Source organism: Bombus impatiens, unplaced genomic scaffold (assembly GCF_000188095.3).
Source record: "Bombus impatiens unplaced genomic scaffold, BIMP_2.2 scf_0633, whole genome shotgun sequence".
NCBI lineage: Eukaryota > Metazoa > Arthropoda > Insecta > Hymenoptera > Apidae > Bombus > Bombus impatiens.
In genome coordinates, this window is record NT_177052.1 from 196821 (window position 1) to 214360 (window position 17540).

The 17540-nt window shown below is 35.0% G+C and overlaps 1 protein-coding gene across 3 annotated transcripts in view; it reads right to left on the reverse strand.

Moving 5' to 3' along the window:
• The window catches only part of LOC100748420 (protein slit), a 592701-nt gene that overhangs the window by 2692 nt on the left and 572469 nt on the right, over positions 1-17540 (reverse strand). For all 3 annotated transcript variants that reach the window (XM_012389069.2, XM_012389067.2, XM_033322367.1), the window contains exons 13-29: positions 14659-14809; positions 13992-14138; positions 12480-12551; positions 12328-12399; positions 10975-11138; positions 10177-10378; positions 10014-10085; positions 9224-9295; positions 7572-7643; positions 7325-7488; positions 5871-6090; positions 3810-4119; positions 3233-3446; positions 1935-2396; positions 1479-1679; positions 884-1033; positions 326-465 (exon numbers count right to left, since the gene is read on the reverse strand). In XM_012389069.2, coding sequence (XP_012244492.1) covers positions 326-465; positions 884-1033; positions 1479-1679; positions 1935-2396; positions 3233-3446; positions 3810-4119; positions 5871-6090; positions 7325-7488; positions 7572-7643; positions 9224-9295; positions 10014-10085; positions 10177-10378; positions 10975-11138; positions 12328-12399; positions 12480-12551; positions 13992-14138; positions 14659-14809 — 2885 coding nt within the window. The remainder of the gene's footprint in view (positions 1-325; positions 466-883; positions 1034-1478; positions 1680-1934; positions 2397-3232; positions 3447-3809; positions 4120-5870; positions 6091-7324; positions 7489-7571; positions 7644-9223; positions 9296-10013; positions 10086-10176; positions 10379-10974; positions 11139-12327; positions 12400-12479; positions 12552-13991; positions 14139-14658; positions 14810-17540) is intronic.

Sequence of the window (17540 nt, forward strand, 5' to 3'; positions counted from 1 at the left end):
TTAAATATAGCCAGAAACATAATAAAATAAATTTTTCCTGCAATTATGTTTCAACAACAATGTCTAGGAAAATATTTATAAGCATACCTGGATAAATATTATAATATTTAAAAGAATTGGTTTAAATAAATATGAAAATAACATTTAATTTTTCCTGAAAATGTGGCCGAAACCAAGCTATTGTTCGTGTATATAAAAATTTGCGTTACTTGTCTCTGTCCGCTTTCGTCTAACACTCTGTGTATGCCTGACTATGGCAAGGTTTATACTACTGATAAGAGGGTAAATATTGAAGCAGCAAGTACTTCGCGTAATTAAATCGTACCTTACGCCGTTTCGTCTTCCGTGGGAGGCAGCATGAGTTGCCACAACTACCCCAACACTTGGCAAGTTTCACTGGTCGTCGACTCCGACATCCGTTCTCGCTGTAATACTCTCTGGTGTGCTCTTTGCGACACGTCGGTGCTGCAACAGATGCACCCCATTTACCAAATTTTTAATCTTTTCCTTTCATTTCCATGACGCTTATTTTAACAAAATACATGATAGAAATTTGCCAAAAATTTGTAGTTATTACTTCATTTAAAAAATTTTCGTTATGTATTTTTTGCAGAGACACTTGCACAACCATTGTAATACTCTTACAATTTTTTAAAATGAATATTTTAAACAATTTTTAAAAATCATGGAATGTATATGGCTTATTCTATACTAAGTAATTTATGAATATAAAACTTCAATAAAACATATTAATATTCCATCATGTATTTTACTGTAAATATTTATATTTTAATGTATGTATATTTAAATGAATATATGAATATAATATAAAAAAATATTAATAATGGGTGAAATCCATCGAGCATACTAAAAATTTGTATACCTTTCTCGCAATACCGTCCTTGCCACCCAGTTTGACACCGGCACGTATATCCGTTTCCCATTGGCGATGGCACGCACTGCGAACCTTTTCTGCACTCGTGTGTCGCACAGGGATCGGAAATTATCGAGCCAGGTCCTGTCATAACGATGTCTGCAATAAGAAATGTGTTAATTAGCCCGCTATCCTTCAAATATTAATGTTACGTATAACACTTACTATTAGATTTATATCACATCTAATGTTAATTAATAACTTAATATCAGTAATATTCAGTAATATCAGTAATATATGAACTTCCCGTAGGCAAATTGATCCTTCGACAACTTGAGTAAAATTTTATCTTTCAATTTCTTTAAAAAGAATTTCAACTTGAATTGCAAGAAAAAATTTTCAAACCTCGGAACAGTAAAACAATTAGACAGATGTAGATCCAATTTACCTGTAGACTATGAAAATACACGTTTGCTTGTGTAGGATTAGTTTTACGTGTATTATGATATTAATATTAAATATTTAATGTAACAGAATATAAAATATTTGTGTATACTATAGAATATTAAATTGATCAATAAGGCTTAAAGTCGTTGAACTATACCGGAGTGTTCGTTAGCCATATTCTCTTGTGGCATCGATTCCTCGTTGCTGCTGCCGCCCATAATTCCTTCTGCTTCCATGACGTCTCGCGCCTCGTCAGCTTCTTCCTCGTTCGACATGCATCCAGGAGTTACGCGGTGCATCTTCGCCGCGTTGCTAAAATCTACCAATTTGTGATTGATCCACATCTCGGTGATGCAGCCTGATAATCAGAAGGAAGAGAATTATTGGGATGAAAATTTTCTTGCTCGATTCTAATAGCTTGATATTTTGAATTTAAGTTAATATATTTAATTTAAATTTCAAATACAAGACAAATATCCTAATAAAAAAATATATATATATATATAAATATCATAAACAAAAAATTCTGTACAACGTGTCAAGCAAAATCATTCTAAAAACACATTCATATATTTGACTCGATCACCTAATCAGTTTTCAATTCGAGGCTTACCTTGGAAGCTGGTGATGTTCCTCAGATGAAACTCTGTAAACGCGATGTTGGCGACTTCCGGAGCGACGCCGCCGACATACATAGGCGTGATGAGTTTCAGGTACTCCTTCGGACCCTCGTTAATAATGCTTCTAGCAGGGCCACGGTCGACCCTCATCGTGAAGTTCTTCTTGATCGCAAGAAGCTCAGCCACGTGAGGTTTACCATCGGCGATCATTTCGTAGCTGTACATCGTCGAGGTTGGATAGTTACCCACGTCGTATGAGACTCTGACACGGCCATTAAACAATTCGACGGCGATGTGATCACCGTTTTGGCCGTCGTAGAGGAGAACCCCGTTTTCCTGCGTGGTCGTGAAGACGATGGTCACGTTCGCTTCGGGCCTCATGCGTAGCGGCTCCAGCTCGACCAGCGAGCTGTTGTCCACGAAGCTCAAACTCGTCAGGTACTCGCATCGTTTTCCTGCAGTTAGGTTTTTACATAAGATAACTTTTAATCAAATTACTTGACGAATCGATTATTTTTCATATTGCATAATTTTATGTAATGTGTGGTATGTAACAGATGGATTTTAATATCGCAATCCACTGTTTCAAACGATAGTGGACATTTGTATGGTATAATTGTATCAGTATTGTTTCAATCTTGCAGTCTGCTGTTTGAAAAACTTTTATTTAAACATATGAGACTTTTTTATTAGTTTAAATAATACTTCTGTGTAAAAGGACGATGATATTTTTGTATACTATTACCGAATCTTTTTTATGAAGAATATTTTAATATTGCATTCCATTATTTATATTTCAATGCTATTATTGTTATATTATATTCTACTATTTGGAGAATTTTTACTATATTATTTAGTCATACGGTTTTTCATAAAAATCGATGGTATTTCGCGTGGAACTCTTTTTTCGTATGTTATTTTAATATTTCACTCCGCTTTTTGAAAAATATTTATCTAATCATACGGTTATCGGTGAGTATCGATGGTGTTTTTATAACGACGCGTTATTGGATTTTTCCCGTAAATGCTATATTTAATATTGCGCTCTATTGTTTGAAAATTTTTATTTAGCCATATCATTTTCTATTTGAATACATCGATCATTTAGTTAAATTTAATATATTTCTATTTCGAATTTTATGTTTAGTTTATTTCATGACTAATATAATATGATTGCATTCTGGCGGAATTTTAGGGAACGAAGAAATTTATCTTTACATTTGATGGTAGAACGTAAAATCGAAATATAGTGGTCTTTATTTAGTCTAAAATTATGAAAGAAGTCACTTACCGGTGTAGCCGGGGTGGCACTGGCAAAGATAGTCCGCGGCGGAAGCGGGAGCAGGTTGGAAGCATGCACCGTGCTGACAGTCATGGTGTGCACATGGACTAGTTTGTGGATAGAGCATGGCTGTCGACGGTGCTGCCTCGCAATATCTGCCTGTATATTCCGCCGCGCACTTACATTCGTAATTGTTTATGCCGTCGATGCAAGTAGCACCGTTCTGAAAAATACAAGAATATTTGTCGCATAAAACACAATGTATTTTATTACGGTTCGTGTAGTTGAAAATAAGAAATTTCTACATTTTTCGTCCCAAGTGCAATTTGTAATTTAAAAATCATAATGCAAGTTCATTTTTTCGATTTTAATTAACACTAAATTAAGTTAAATTTTTCATTTATTCTCGCGTTAATAATTCTAATATTAATAATTATTTCTTCAAAAATAGAAAAAATAGAATCCGTCATCTAGATTTCAAAGATTAGAATTAAGAAGAAGTGTTTCAGTCATAGAAAATGCCACGTATGAGTGGAAAATGGTGCAAGAGTCGGACGAGAAAGAAAAAAGAATAAAAAATAGGTACCTGGCACATATGATCAACGCAGTCATCCAGGTTGGTGGAACAATTGAGGCCGGTGAACCCGATTGGGCATTCGCAGCTATAGTGGGTCCCGTGGTCGACGCAGCGACCTCCGTTCTCGCAGGGGTCGTGCCCTTTTGTGCAAAAGGGTATCTTCTCCTCGCAATACTCGCCCATGAATCCTGGGGTGCAGTCGCATCTGTAGGCCTGTACGAGGTCGACGCAGGTTGCGTTATTCGCGCACTTGTTGTTCTCGCAGTCGTCGACGTTGTTCTCGCATCGAAGTCCCTTGTACCCGGGGGCGCAGTCGCAACTGTCACACACCGACTGATCGTCAATCGAGACATTGACCATGACCTTCGATCGCGGTATATCCGCCAATCGACCTTGGTACACGTAACTAATTTATCGACGAATAATTTTCTTAACATTTGATCGATTTTTTGGAGTTCGGTTAATTTACAATTTTTTAATTTTGGAGCATTCTTTGTTTATTACCGAACTAAAAATATAGCGTATCAATAAAATTAAATGAATTTAGTCAAATTTTACGAGCTTAATCCATCTAATATATTTAATATTCAGACTTGTATCAGCAATTTGTCCTAATATATTGACTTAATAAAAATTACGATTGGCACAATTGCTTCGATGGTAATTCTCGGTGATTAATAATTTGTGATAGTAATTTTTCCTTAAGATATTTCACCATGATATTTTTCAGCAAAAACAAGGTCCGAGCTCGATGATTGCTTTCGAAGAAAGAACCACTGAATCATAATCACTTCGTCGATAGATTGTTACGTGTACCTTCTACTCTTCGGGGCTCACGTGCAGAGGTCCCGTTTTATTTATTCATACAACAGTGTACGCGTTTTGTACGTGCAATTTACTGCTACTGAAACTACATTTCATACTCTACTTATACGTTAAACAACGCTTTTACAATGCAAATACACTTGCCTGTGTATTTTTTTCAGAAAATACATCACCGGAGCAATATTAAGTCTTCCATCGCATGTTCATAAATTAAAAAAAAAAAAGAAAAAAAAATGTAAAAAAGGAAAAAGGAAATATTGAATCCGACAGATGGATTCATAAATCATTGACTTAAACTACTAGACAGTGAAATATACTTTTGCCAAATTATAGGCTTCTATTTAACGATACCAATTTCAACTTTTGACATGATCAATACAATACTCTACACAGTAGATGCTCAAAGCTACTGTCTTGCTAAATACATCGGTACGTTTCGTGCACGTCTACTCAATTTTTGACCAACACTACTGCCTTCCGTATCAGTAGAAGATTCAAAAGAAATCGGCAGAGCTACAGCAAATGCACACGTTCGATCTCGTGATTTTGTGTTTGCAGTAGAATTCTAGTCCAACTGGAAATCTCAATATCAAAAATTATATGAAATATTAGATGTATGAACAACTCTGTGCTTTTATTTTTCAAATTGAGATATATTCGAGATCTTTAATATGTCTATAATTATTAAAATTTTTTAAATACATACTTGAGATATTATATAAACTAATTTTTTAAATAATACGATACTATTTAGAATTTTGATATGAATAAAAAATAGTTATAAATATAATAAAGTATCTGTTTAATACTGCAATCTCAATGATAGAACATTGACAGGTTTTACGTATGAAAAATATCAACAATCCTTTTTAGAGTTTAATTGTATTCCAATATTAGTAAACATTATTTCAGATAGTAAAATAAAAAGTATATTTCAATTTTTTAAAATAAATATACGTTTTGATACGTGCTGATAAGCACATAGAGCACTGAATTATTTTTCTACGTGAAATAAATGCAATTTTCGTCGAAAATATATTCATTTCAATATATTCCATCCTATCATATATTAGTAAATCGACAAAAGATCATTTTAAAAAATGGGAAATGGAAATCGTCATTGTTGGATTACAATTCCTTGCAGACGTTGTTTCTACGGGCACCACTGAACGAGCAAATAGAAATCAGACCCGAACGAGCTTGCCAAGAAATTCTCTACATTAGGTTAGTCAAGACGTTTGATACCTGAATCTTCCTTCTTCCAATACTTTACAAGTTCCGGCGTTCCGGCAAGGATTTCCATAGCACGCGTCAATTTTATGTTCACACCGGTCCCCATGATATCCTGGCGCGCATTTGCAACGGAACTTCCGGTCCGGGAGCGCCTCGCAAAATCCTCCGTTCTGGCATGGCGAGGTGTAGCACAGGTCGCACTTGGCCAGGACTTCGGCTGGCTGTTGGTTGGCTGCGCGGAAGAAAGGTCTACGATTAATGAGCAATTTTAGTACCCCATTGTGACAACGGGCCAAAAAACCATGAACTAAACAGACTGCGTCACGGGTCAGTGAGAAATCAAAAACATCTGCACGTGCGGAACATTTTGTCGATCGTTGAGCGATAGTGGCCAGCTGATCAGAATAGTTTGGAAACTGAGGAGCTGAAATTGATAAACGAGGAGCACAAGTGTCAGAAACGAAGATTTCTAATAGAAAGAAAAAGAACGCATTCTTGTTTTACATTATTTATAACTCGAATACTATGCACATACCGTGCTTATTATCTTTACATACTTTGAGGAAGAGTGAATGGCAGAAAGTGCATTGAAATGATAAATTTATTTATTTATATATTATACTTTCCTCTTTTTTAACAACGATCTAATTTATGTTTATGATCACTAGTTTTATTTGCCCAAAGGAACTAAAAAGCTTTGTCCGGAAGGTTAACACAGATAGTTCTAAATAGAATAAATAGTTCTAACGTTCCTAACCTTTTCCACCATATTATATTCCGTATAGAATTTACATTATTCTTTCCATTAAAAAAAAGGTTTCTCATACTGTTGCTATTTACGCCGTTTACCGTTTCAATTTCTCAATTTTTAGAGTAAGGTTTTAAGAACGTTGAATGAAATCGTTTTGATATTTAACATTTTTTCGTAAAAATACATAACTAGGTAATGCTATTTTATTATTATACCAATAATAAATAAAATGTATTCTTATATACCGTTTTAGATACTTAGTAGTATCAGTATACTATTAATATTTGCTGGACTCGAGGATCAATACTCCATAATCATTACGTGGTAATGACAAAATCCGCAATCATTTAATTTCCAACTCAATACATCCTCTTACACTGCTTTGCATTCTTTCGTGTAGTTTGTTTGTCGCGGCTCGATCTTATTTCAGTAATTTTCTAAATATCCATAATCAACGAACGGAGCGTCAATCACAATTTCTGTAATCTTCATTTTTATCTTATTTCGACCTGTATCGATTTTATCCAACTGTTGAACTTTCAATATAGTTTATCGGACACACCGTGTACAAAGTAACAACGTTTAGAATTCATATTCAAAAGACATTCCTGCGAAGTCAGCGTAAAATCCGTCATATTCAATTACTGGATAAACCTGATCACCAACAGCTGGCCGCTTTCGCCACGATCGCGATAACTGTCGAGGAAATACATACTTTTGCATTGGAATGCGGTCGCAGGTGTCGTAAGCAACAGCTTGTCCCTCATCGCTGGTGGCTCCATGCATCTCGCGATACCGGCCTCCACGTAATCCTTCTTCACCCATTCGGCCAACCATCGCATGCTGCAGTCGCAGTAGAGCGGGTTGGACCCCAGAGCGCTATAAACACACCAGTTGGTGAATTATCGACACTAGAGAAACCAGTGCGTTAGCTTGGGCAACGCAAGAGAGAGGGTACTCACAGGTGTGTTATAGATTGAAGATCCTCGAACGCGCCCTCAGGGATCACCGATATGTCGTTACCGTGTAGAGACCTAGTGTAAATCGGGGTTTTAAACGATCATTATTGAAGTAGTCTACGTTATGGTGTTCTAGTTTATGTTCCATGCATATTAAGCTGATTTTACGAGTAGATTCGCAAACAATTAATAAAGTGGCGTTAACTTCTTATCGGAACGGTTTCTGCGCGTTATCTTATCGTTAGACTGCAGATGTTCATGCAAATTCATATTGTTAGAAAGATGAATGAGAAAATGGAATTTAGCTAGAGAATTTGTTTACTTCCTTAAGTATTATAACAAGTGTTATTTTGTGTAGTAAAATCCGTAGTCTGTTTATTATGCTATGGATCGCATTATAGTTTCGATGCAATAAAGGGGTATTGTATTTGAAGACCGTAAGGGAATTTGCTACAGATGATGCAAAATATTTGATTAATCAGAACGTGGTATTATAGGAAAATTAATTTTGTATTCGTGTATCATCATGGTAGAACGTAATATTACACTGTAACAATAGGACACTGTGACAATGACGCAGTATAAAGGATACTAATGTAATCTTGATATAAGATTAAGATTTTTATAGATGATATAGGATTAGAATTTGCTTCATACTCGTTACTAATATGATATATCCATGATATTCATGCGGAAGCTCTAATATAATCTTTGGAAGAAGATTTCAAAATATCCAATAAATAAATTCATCCCACAAATAATATAATTTTTTTGAAAGCTGGATTTAAAGTAATGAAAGCTTTAAGAAAGAGGAGAAACAGAAAAGTCAGAAAGATAACAATTGTAAAAGATGGAGAAAAATACATCATACGCATCTTCATTTAATGTTTATATTGATAAGACTATGTTTTTTCACGAAATAAATTAATATTATTGATACTTCAAAATTCTTCAAGTGTGTAATATTAATAACTATTATTAATGAGCAAAATCGATATTACTACACAGCATCGCCATAGAGTTTCTATCGGTACTCGAGTAATTATTTACTAATATAATATGATACATTCCCTTACGACCGCTTAAAGCGAATCAATTTCGTAATATCGATCTCGATAAATTGTTTTGTTTATGCCTTTATATACATGCAAATGATTTAACGAATTAATTATAATAATTACGGTGTTAAAGAACAATTATTCCCCAAATTGCCCGCATCAAGAAATTAATACCGCAATCAGCGGAATAAACAATAAATCATTGAACGATTGTGATCGACAAAATGGCACGCTTTCGCCCATTAATTTAATACAGATCGCTCCCCCCATATCGTTGCTTTTATTTATTCCATTACCGAAACTTAATGTATGTACCATTATCAATTGTTTTTCCCCAACTACAGGCGAATTCACGCATTCACAAAGAACCGAAAGCATACTGAAAGCTCCGGTGTTTCGTCCAGAAAATGGTACTTCCGCGAGAAAAATGGTCCCTCGCCACTGTATTCACGATTTTCGCTCTCTTTTACCGCGTCATTTCGTGTAATTCTTTCCTCGTGATTTATGAAACGCGATTCGAAATATTCAATGCGTGTGAAAGGAAGGTATAAATCTATGCATTGTTCGTGAATAAAAATTATGCAATTCGAAACTCACATTATCCGCAATGATTTCAAGCCGGCCAGGGCATTTCGTTGGACACACTGCAGCTTATTGTAGCTGATAATTCTGAAAATGTATTGGCCATGTGTTATTTTCTTCTGATATTACTTAGTGATGAATCATTGAATATTTTTTGTAATATAATTTGACAATAGATTATTGATTATTTTTTATAGCATCGTCTGATAATTAAGTAGATACATAAGAAGGAGGATCTGTCATATTTTTCTCTTGTATAATTTTTATCTATTTTTCTCTTGTTTTTATAATTAGAATAAAAAGGGTCTACGGTGAAGAGATAGCCTCGTATACTTATAATGCAAGCAAACCAAAATAAAATAAAACTAATTAAAGATGAAATCCTTCTTCAAATGTGTTAGAGATTGATATAATATTTTTAATAATAAAATAGTTAGAAATAGAAGGGCTGAAGAAATGACATCAAAGAATTTTCTCATCCTCCAAGATCATAATTTACATTTTAAAATATTAAAGAAGAAATATTGACGAAACCAAATATTGAAGTTGAATTTAACTATCTAATATCAAGTTTCAGTAACGTGTTACGGATAAGAAAAGTATAAATAAAAATCTCAGAATTTTTGCTTCTATATTTTCTTTCATAAAAGAAGTAACAAAACTTCCTTGGTTAGAAAATCTTACAGATAAATTATTCAATTAAAATATTCCCTACATCAAAATATAAAATTGTGAATAAAAAGCTGAAAGAATATTTTATCTGCAAAAGTGGCATTTCGCAGAGAAAATCAAGGTGCCGACTTACAGGTGGGACAGTTTGGTGAGGTTCCTGAAGGTATCGTTGGACAGCATTCCGATCTGATTGTTGCTTAGGTCTCTGAAAAGCAAAGAAAGAAAACGAGATTTCAGTCTCTTCTTCTCTTTTCAATCTCGGCAACGTTACAACATCACACGTGTATTTTATTTACAGTCTAGTGAGAATCCTCAGGTGGTTCAGTCTCTCGGGCTGGATCGTCTTGATGTCGTTCACGTCCAAATACAGCTCGGTGGTTTCCGGCGGAATCCCACGTGGAATCTCTGTAAGCTGAGACCTCGAACATCTCACCACTGACCCGGCGCAATTACATTGGGGTGGACAGTAATCGTCACCTAGGCAACCCACGCTGTCGTCTGCGGTTCGTAAAATAGACAGACGATGTATCGTTAATTTCGAGATCAATTGCAGCAATCAAAGATGTAGATATCGTATCGAAGAGATAGATATTGGGTTAAGTAAAAAATTCCTTCGTCTTTCACCAGCCTATGGATCTCAAAAAATTTTATAAATGTTATTTGAAAAATGTAAAAATACGCCTGAATTTTTTCATGGAAGATACGTAGTTATATGAAAAAGATACGAAATAAGTTACTCCTTGGTTAGACTCACTTTATCATATTTATTTAATAAAATGTGAACGAACTTGTGACTCACTTAATAATTTCGAGGAAGATCGTACTAATAGCGGAACGAGGTAATTAATAACAGTTGCTTTTTTAAAACATCTTTCATGCTTTTAGGTACTTTGATATAAGTACTTTTCCAGCCACTGTTTGTATTAATTTCAATCAAACATTTTTTCAGAGTATCGTAATTTTACTTCAATAGTACTGATCGTACATATCATTTGGGATATTATTATTAGAAGTTAGTGTTGTCCAAGAAAGATGTTAAAATACTTTCCCGATATTAATATAAAAAGTTAAAAAATGCAAAGGAGTGATCTTACTGTTGCATTTGAACTCGTGATGGGGTATATCTTTGATGATTGCGCTCTTCAATCGTGGAGGGTCGTGACAGTGTCCCACAACGCCAGACATGTCGCGTTTTCTCAGCCATCCGGCGAACCACGCGAGATGACAATTACACGACAAAGGATTGCTTTGCATGTTACTGAAAATACGAGGCAATTTATTAGACTGCTATTAATTATGCGCACGGAAGCACGAAATATATTTCGCCGGCCGGAGAACCGGCGAAGTCAACAGTAAAACATATTGAAAACGTGTACAGATACACGTAATAATTAATAAATCCATATCGTTGTCTCATTAATATTGATGAAGCGTAATTCGTATAATCATAATACTAATCTGATTAAATATTTACGTTATAATATAGCAAGTGCGTCTCGTTTCGGGAAAAGTTGAAACATTACTGGATCGTTATTATTGATTCTCGTGTTTTACTTCAAAACGATGTACGCATGTTGTTATAATTACATAATTAATAACGAATTAATTTCGTTACCACTCGATGATACATAATAGCTGTCGTTCGAAGTTCTCGATAACACTCTGCTGATCCATTTTCATTAACTTCTGTACATCGCGATTGATAATTATCGTCAATTAACACGGAAATCTCATCCAATATTCTTCAGAATAATTAAAAGCAAGTAGAAGAAAGAACGGAATTTCGTTAATATATCACGTTTACGAGTTATCAACATATTACGCGTATTATACGAAGTGTTTCGAAATATCAGTAACATTTTAATTGGCGCGATTATATTGGTTAAATCTTTCACGATTCTAAAAGCATATATAGAAGTTACAAGATATTTTAATTAATATATATTCCACAGAGATTGCAAAAGTATTGACACAGCCAATTACTCGCAACATTAATAAATAGACTACGGAGCTTTATACATTAGCTTTAATACATACTTGCATACTATATGCTTAAAGCGACTATTCATATCTTTCTATTCATACTTCATACTTGTATTTTTTTTACGCTTCCAGTAAACATCGTTTAACTTCTACATACGTTTTTAGATTGGTTTCAAATTTTACCAGTGTAAGCATGCCAATCGCGTCTCGTAGTAGCGTAGTAGTGAAATTTCAAAACGTTTCACGCGACATACGGATAAAAAATTTTTTCGAGTGTTCGAATACTTTAGCGAGTCGCTGAACAAATTTCGTCAGAGAAATAATCTATTCAACGAAACTGCAGTATTTCTGAAAGGAAAAATAAAATTCAATAACTCTTTTCGCATCTGATGGGAATCGATTTTACGTTTAAAAAGGCGTAGGGTGGGAAAACTAGTAAAAAGCCGGGTTCGAAGTATACTTACATGGTGCGTATGTGCGTCAATCCGTCGAACGAGCCGTGCATAACGCAGGTTATAGCGTTTCCGTGCAGGTTCCTGTGAAAATGGTGTTCGACGGGTTTATACAGTTGCCGGGTGATACCGTTTTATGAAGAGACATAAAAGTTTCTACTCACAGCGTCTTAAGATTCGTCAGGCCGGTGAACATCTTGTTGTGAACTTCCCTCAGCCTGTTCTCCGATAAGAGTCTGCGAAACGAGGGCTCGTTATTACACGTGAATAAGGCGTATGGTTGCTAAATATTAAAGAGGAATAGGGTCGCTCCGCTCTATAGGGATTCCCTTTACGCGTCGATGGGAATCGATGCTCGCACGCATCGTTGCACCATTGAGACCATGTAAAATTCGGACAGAAATTATTATCGTATCGCGTAAAATCTCTGCTACTGTATTTTCCGTAAATTAAGTTGGAAAAAAAATATTAAGAGTTCAATTATCAATATGGTACGCTTTTGCATTTTTATCGCCATTTTCTATTTAGAAACTATCTTTATATATATACCTAACTTATATACGAGATATATCTGTGGTTTGCAATCTGATCAAAAATTTCCCCTTGAAAATTATTTTTGTAATATTCTTCTATATCTAGAGATTATTTTGGTCCTTAATGGCACAAAATAAGAAGAAGAACGGGGCGTAGAACTTATGAATAATTCATAGTATCTATCCTCTTAAGATCTAAAAGTATTTGTACAAATCTATTCATATATTCATAAAGTATGTCGAATTCATATTCAAACGAAAATATTTATCGTTCGATTGATTTTTCTTTAGGGAACATGCGTCACTTTGATTCGTGCTTTGCATTCGTCCAGACTAAAATACACACGAGTTACAGCCACCCTCTGCTCCTCCTGCTATCTAATTAATCGACCCATTGTCCCGTTAATTGCCTTTGAAAATTAAATCCTATTCTGCTTCGTTAAAGCTCGTTTCAAAGTCCCGATCGAGTTAGGCACAAATAACGCAAGTAATCTCGACGGTCTGAATACAGCCCCGTTATTCGAAACTTTCTCATCCAAGAAACGTTTCAGCAGAGAAAAAAGAACAAACAACAATTTTCTGACAAATCGAATTATGCTGCCGAACAAAAAATGTAAACAACCTATCTTTATCTTCAATTCATCCCGGCTAATTATTAATTATTACGTTTCAATAACAAACAAGTATCTCAAACAAGTATCTTAATAAAATGAGACTAACAATCAAAATGACGAAAATTGAAATATAAATTAGAAAACTGTCTCATTCTACGATGCTCTAAGGCCAAGATAATTTATTTAATGAACAATTTCCAATTCGGCAAAGTATCTTAATTATATAAAAAATTAACGAATGATCTTCCTTCGAACTACTTAAGACAACGGAATATTTTTTTTGAAGATGGAAATAAATGTCCACCCTCTGGTGTTTCATCCCTTAATTATATTAAAACTCATCGAACAATTTCTCTTCAAATTATTAAAAATCACCGAACACCTTTCCCTTAAAAATGAGAAAAATTTCATCGCTGAGAAACTTCACTCATCAATTATATTAATAACCGTTGAATCATTAAAAATCATCAAATATTCTGCCCTCCCTCCTCTCCCCCAAAAAGAAGGAAAAAGGAATGTAGTAACTTACAAGTCGGTGAGTTTGTGAGCGCCTGAAAACGCAGAGGCCTCGATGCGCGAGATTTTATTCTTCCTGAGGTCCAGATGCTGCAGCTCCGGCAGCTTTTCGAACACGCCATCCGCTTTGATCTTATCCAGCTCATTGTTGGCCAACAGTCTGGGCGCAAGGACAAAGAAAGCCGAGGAACGAGAAAGTTAGAGTTTATCGCCAGCGTCTGATACGGCGAGCAATTAATCGCGCTACAGGGCGTCGATCCATTAAACGAGTTCGAATAATTTATTTCGAATAATAGCTTGACGATTCATTGTTCTGCTCTCTACCCCGCCACGCTGTCTGTACAACGGACCAGCTTTTAATTAGATAATTATCTTGTCGGCCGTTTGAATTAATTTTCTCGCCCGAAGGGACCTGGATCAACATTCGTCACGATCGACTGACTGGATCGATCTTTTCTCTTTGTACCGATATTACGAATCATTGTTATGAATGAATTGGTTTCTTTCGGTGATAGATGGCGATAGTTTGGATCAAAGCGAGCTAGTTAATATTAAAATATTTAATTTTCATTTTATTCTATTGAAAGCGAAAAAAAAGAAAAGATCTCAGCCAACTGTGATTACAATTTAAATCGATAAAGTCGTTTTGATCGAATCTGAAATCATTAGACTGTACTCACAAGGTGGACGTGTAGATCGGTAGTTCTTTTGGTATCGATGTTAGTTTCTTGTTCGAGCAATCGATGGTCGCTCCGTTGCAAATGCACGGTTCTGGGCATTCTCCAGGCAGGATACACTCGCCAGCTCTCTTCGTCAAGAGCTCCTCGTCGCCTAAATACAAACAGTCGAATACAAAATCTACTCCAAGCAATCTCGTCTAATCTGCTTTTCCTTCTCAGGACCACAGAGCGTCGCTCTTAAATGAGTCAGTGATTAAAGTGTTTAAAAGCTTCAAAACGTAACGTTGTATTAAAAATTGATAGTTTTAGATCTTGAAACGATGTTACACGATTTTTATGATAGTGGTTCTTGCTTAGCTGAAACTCATTGACTAATACGATAACTTTTCCTTTGCGAGAGAATTGAATTTATGAAATCAATATTTATATTATATTATGGTCGTACCCGTTTATGGCAGGACAAACTTTCACATCAGTGCTTTTTAATTTTAATAAATTAAACAGTGCAATAGTTCTCAATCCAAATTGATTGGTCAACGTATATATTAAAAAATTCGGTAATTGTCATTGCAGAGAATCCTAGTATGAATTAATCGTTCATGAAACGAAGTTTTTATATCGGTGATCATTAATTTAAGTCGATTGAATAATACAATATAATAAGTTATAGAATTGGTAATTACTGTTTAAACCTGTAACTTCAGTTTACGGAGAGCTGCGAGGATTATCACTGCTAACATCGATGAACGAAAGAGATATAATATGATGTCACATGCTGTCAGCTTTTACTCACGAAATGACACAGTACTGGCACGTTAATGGCCCCTCGGCTTTTATAAAGTAGAAATTGCGGTACCATTATGGGGGCTCTCAACTTCAATTTATATAAAAATGTAATATCGTATTAGGAGATCGTCTAATTCATGAATATCACGTCGATAAATTACGACTTTCGATAGCTGAGAAATGAAAGAAAACACGTAAAGACGATATTTATGAGTTACACTCACGTATGAAAATATATTCTCAAAATCGAACTATGATAGTACTCGTGCGTGTTTAATTATACAATAGATTCTTAGCAAAAATTTATCATATTTTCTTGTCACAGTAATATTCTAATACTTGTTCTGCGATTTAGCAATTCTTAGAAACAATTTGAACTGCGAGATAGATTTATTTTCTATAATTAATGCCACAAGAAATTAACACCGATATTTTTATACTGCTTCAAAGATGTGTCATGAAAAGGAGAGAAAACTAGTTTTGATAAAAGACAACTTGTAATATATCATAGAGAAATGGGGCAAAAGTTATCGTGAAATTGCACCACTATTATTATAAATCATAGCAGATATTATTGGAAAATATAAAAGAGAGAAACCTCTTCTTTCTTCTAAATCTATTACACAATTAAATGTTATTATTAGGAAAAATTTGTTTACATATTTTCCAGTATAAGTAGAACAAGCAACACGATATTTAAACAATTCTCTCTTATGGGGGGTGTTAGTCCTGCATTCGAATATTTAATATGAGTACATAATTATATACATACATTGTGTAAGTTTCGTATCAGATCATCGATCGTGGAAGCGTTAAGACCCGATTCGATCGTATTCGATTATGACAGCAGTGAGATGGAGGAAGAAAGGAAACCCGCGGAGAAAGTGACCACGCGACACCGCGTGTAGCTGCACGTTATTAAACGCGGGACGCAAATTACCGATATAATTACGCGCGTGTATCGCAGCGGACAATTTGTAATGCGGCGTATAATGCGATGATAAATCACCAGCGCGCGCGTGCACGTACTCATACATAAACATATTCACCTCGGAGCACCATGACATTCAACACTCAATTAACGTGCGAGAGAGCAAGCGCGGCGTCGCGTCGATGCTTAATTTAATGATATCGCCGCTACTACTGTTCATTATCAAAATTTATCGCCGACCAAGTTAACATGGTAACCTGGTGCGAACAGATCAGCCGGTCGTCGATCTTTGACTTGGATTAATCGATGTATTTTTGATCGTTGGAATTTAATTTTTAAATGGCTGGGTCTGATTATGAGTCCAGGAAATTTGATAACATACGTCGAAGCCTTGAAGATTTTCATACACTGGAGTAAATATCGAGATAATAGAATTTTTAATACTTTGACTGCCACGTTGGTCATATATGACCGACCACGGTTTCTCCTGTGACGCCATGGTGGTCATCGTGACCGGAGCGCTTGAACTTCTTACAATTGTAAAAATAGAATGTAAATTGACAATTAGGGGATTTTGAATATAAATAGAAGATACTTCGAAATAAAAAGTGCCCCATTGAACAATTAAACATTTTTATTAGAACGTCAATAAAAAAAAAATGAGAATAAATCTTGCATCTAACGGTGCACTGTGTTTGCATTCATATCTTTAAGGGGTAATCTACGAATATTACTATAAACTTAGAAAATAATCGTAAAGGCTGCTTTATAATCATATAATTGAAGTTAGGAGTGTGAACATACCTTACTATTATATATAGAATGAGCAAATACTGTTTACTAATATCTTCTACACGTTTCAACAATATATTCTGGTCGTTTTGCTTACGACGAAATAACGAATGCGAATGATTTGTTGAAATAAACGACGCCTTGTTATAATATGTCGCTATTAACTGTTACCAAGGCGTCACGGTGGTTGTCCGTGATCACCAATAAGATGAACGGTCCATTGGGGAAGAATGTTGTCTTACATCATCAATTTATCATTATTTTGCCATTATATGCTTTGAATAATAAAAATACTCTCTTGGCGTCCTGAGCGAAACATGTGATTTCGGCGTGGCAGTCAAAGTGTTAAATAATAGAATAATAATGGAATTGA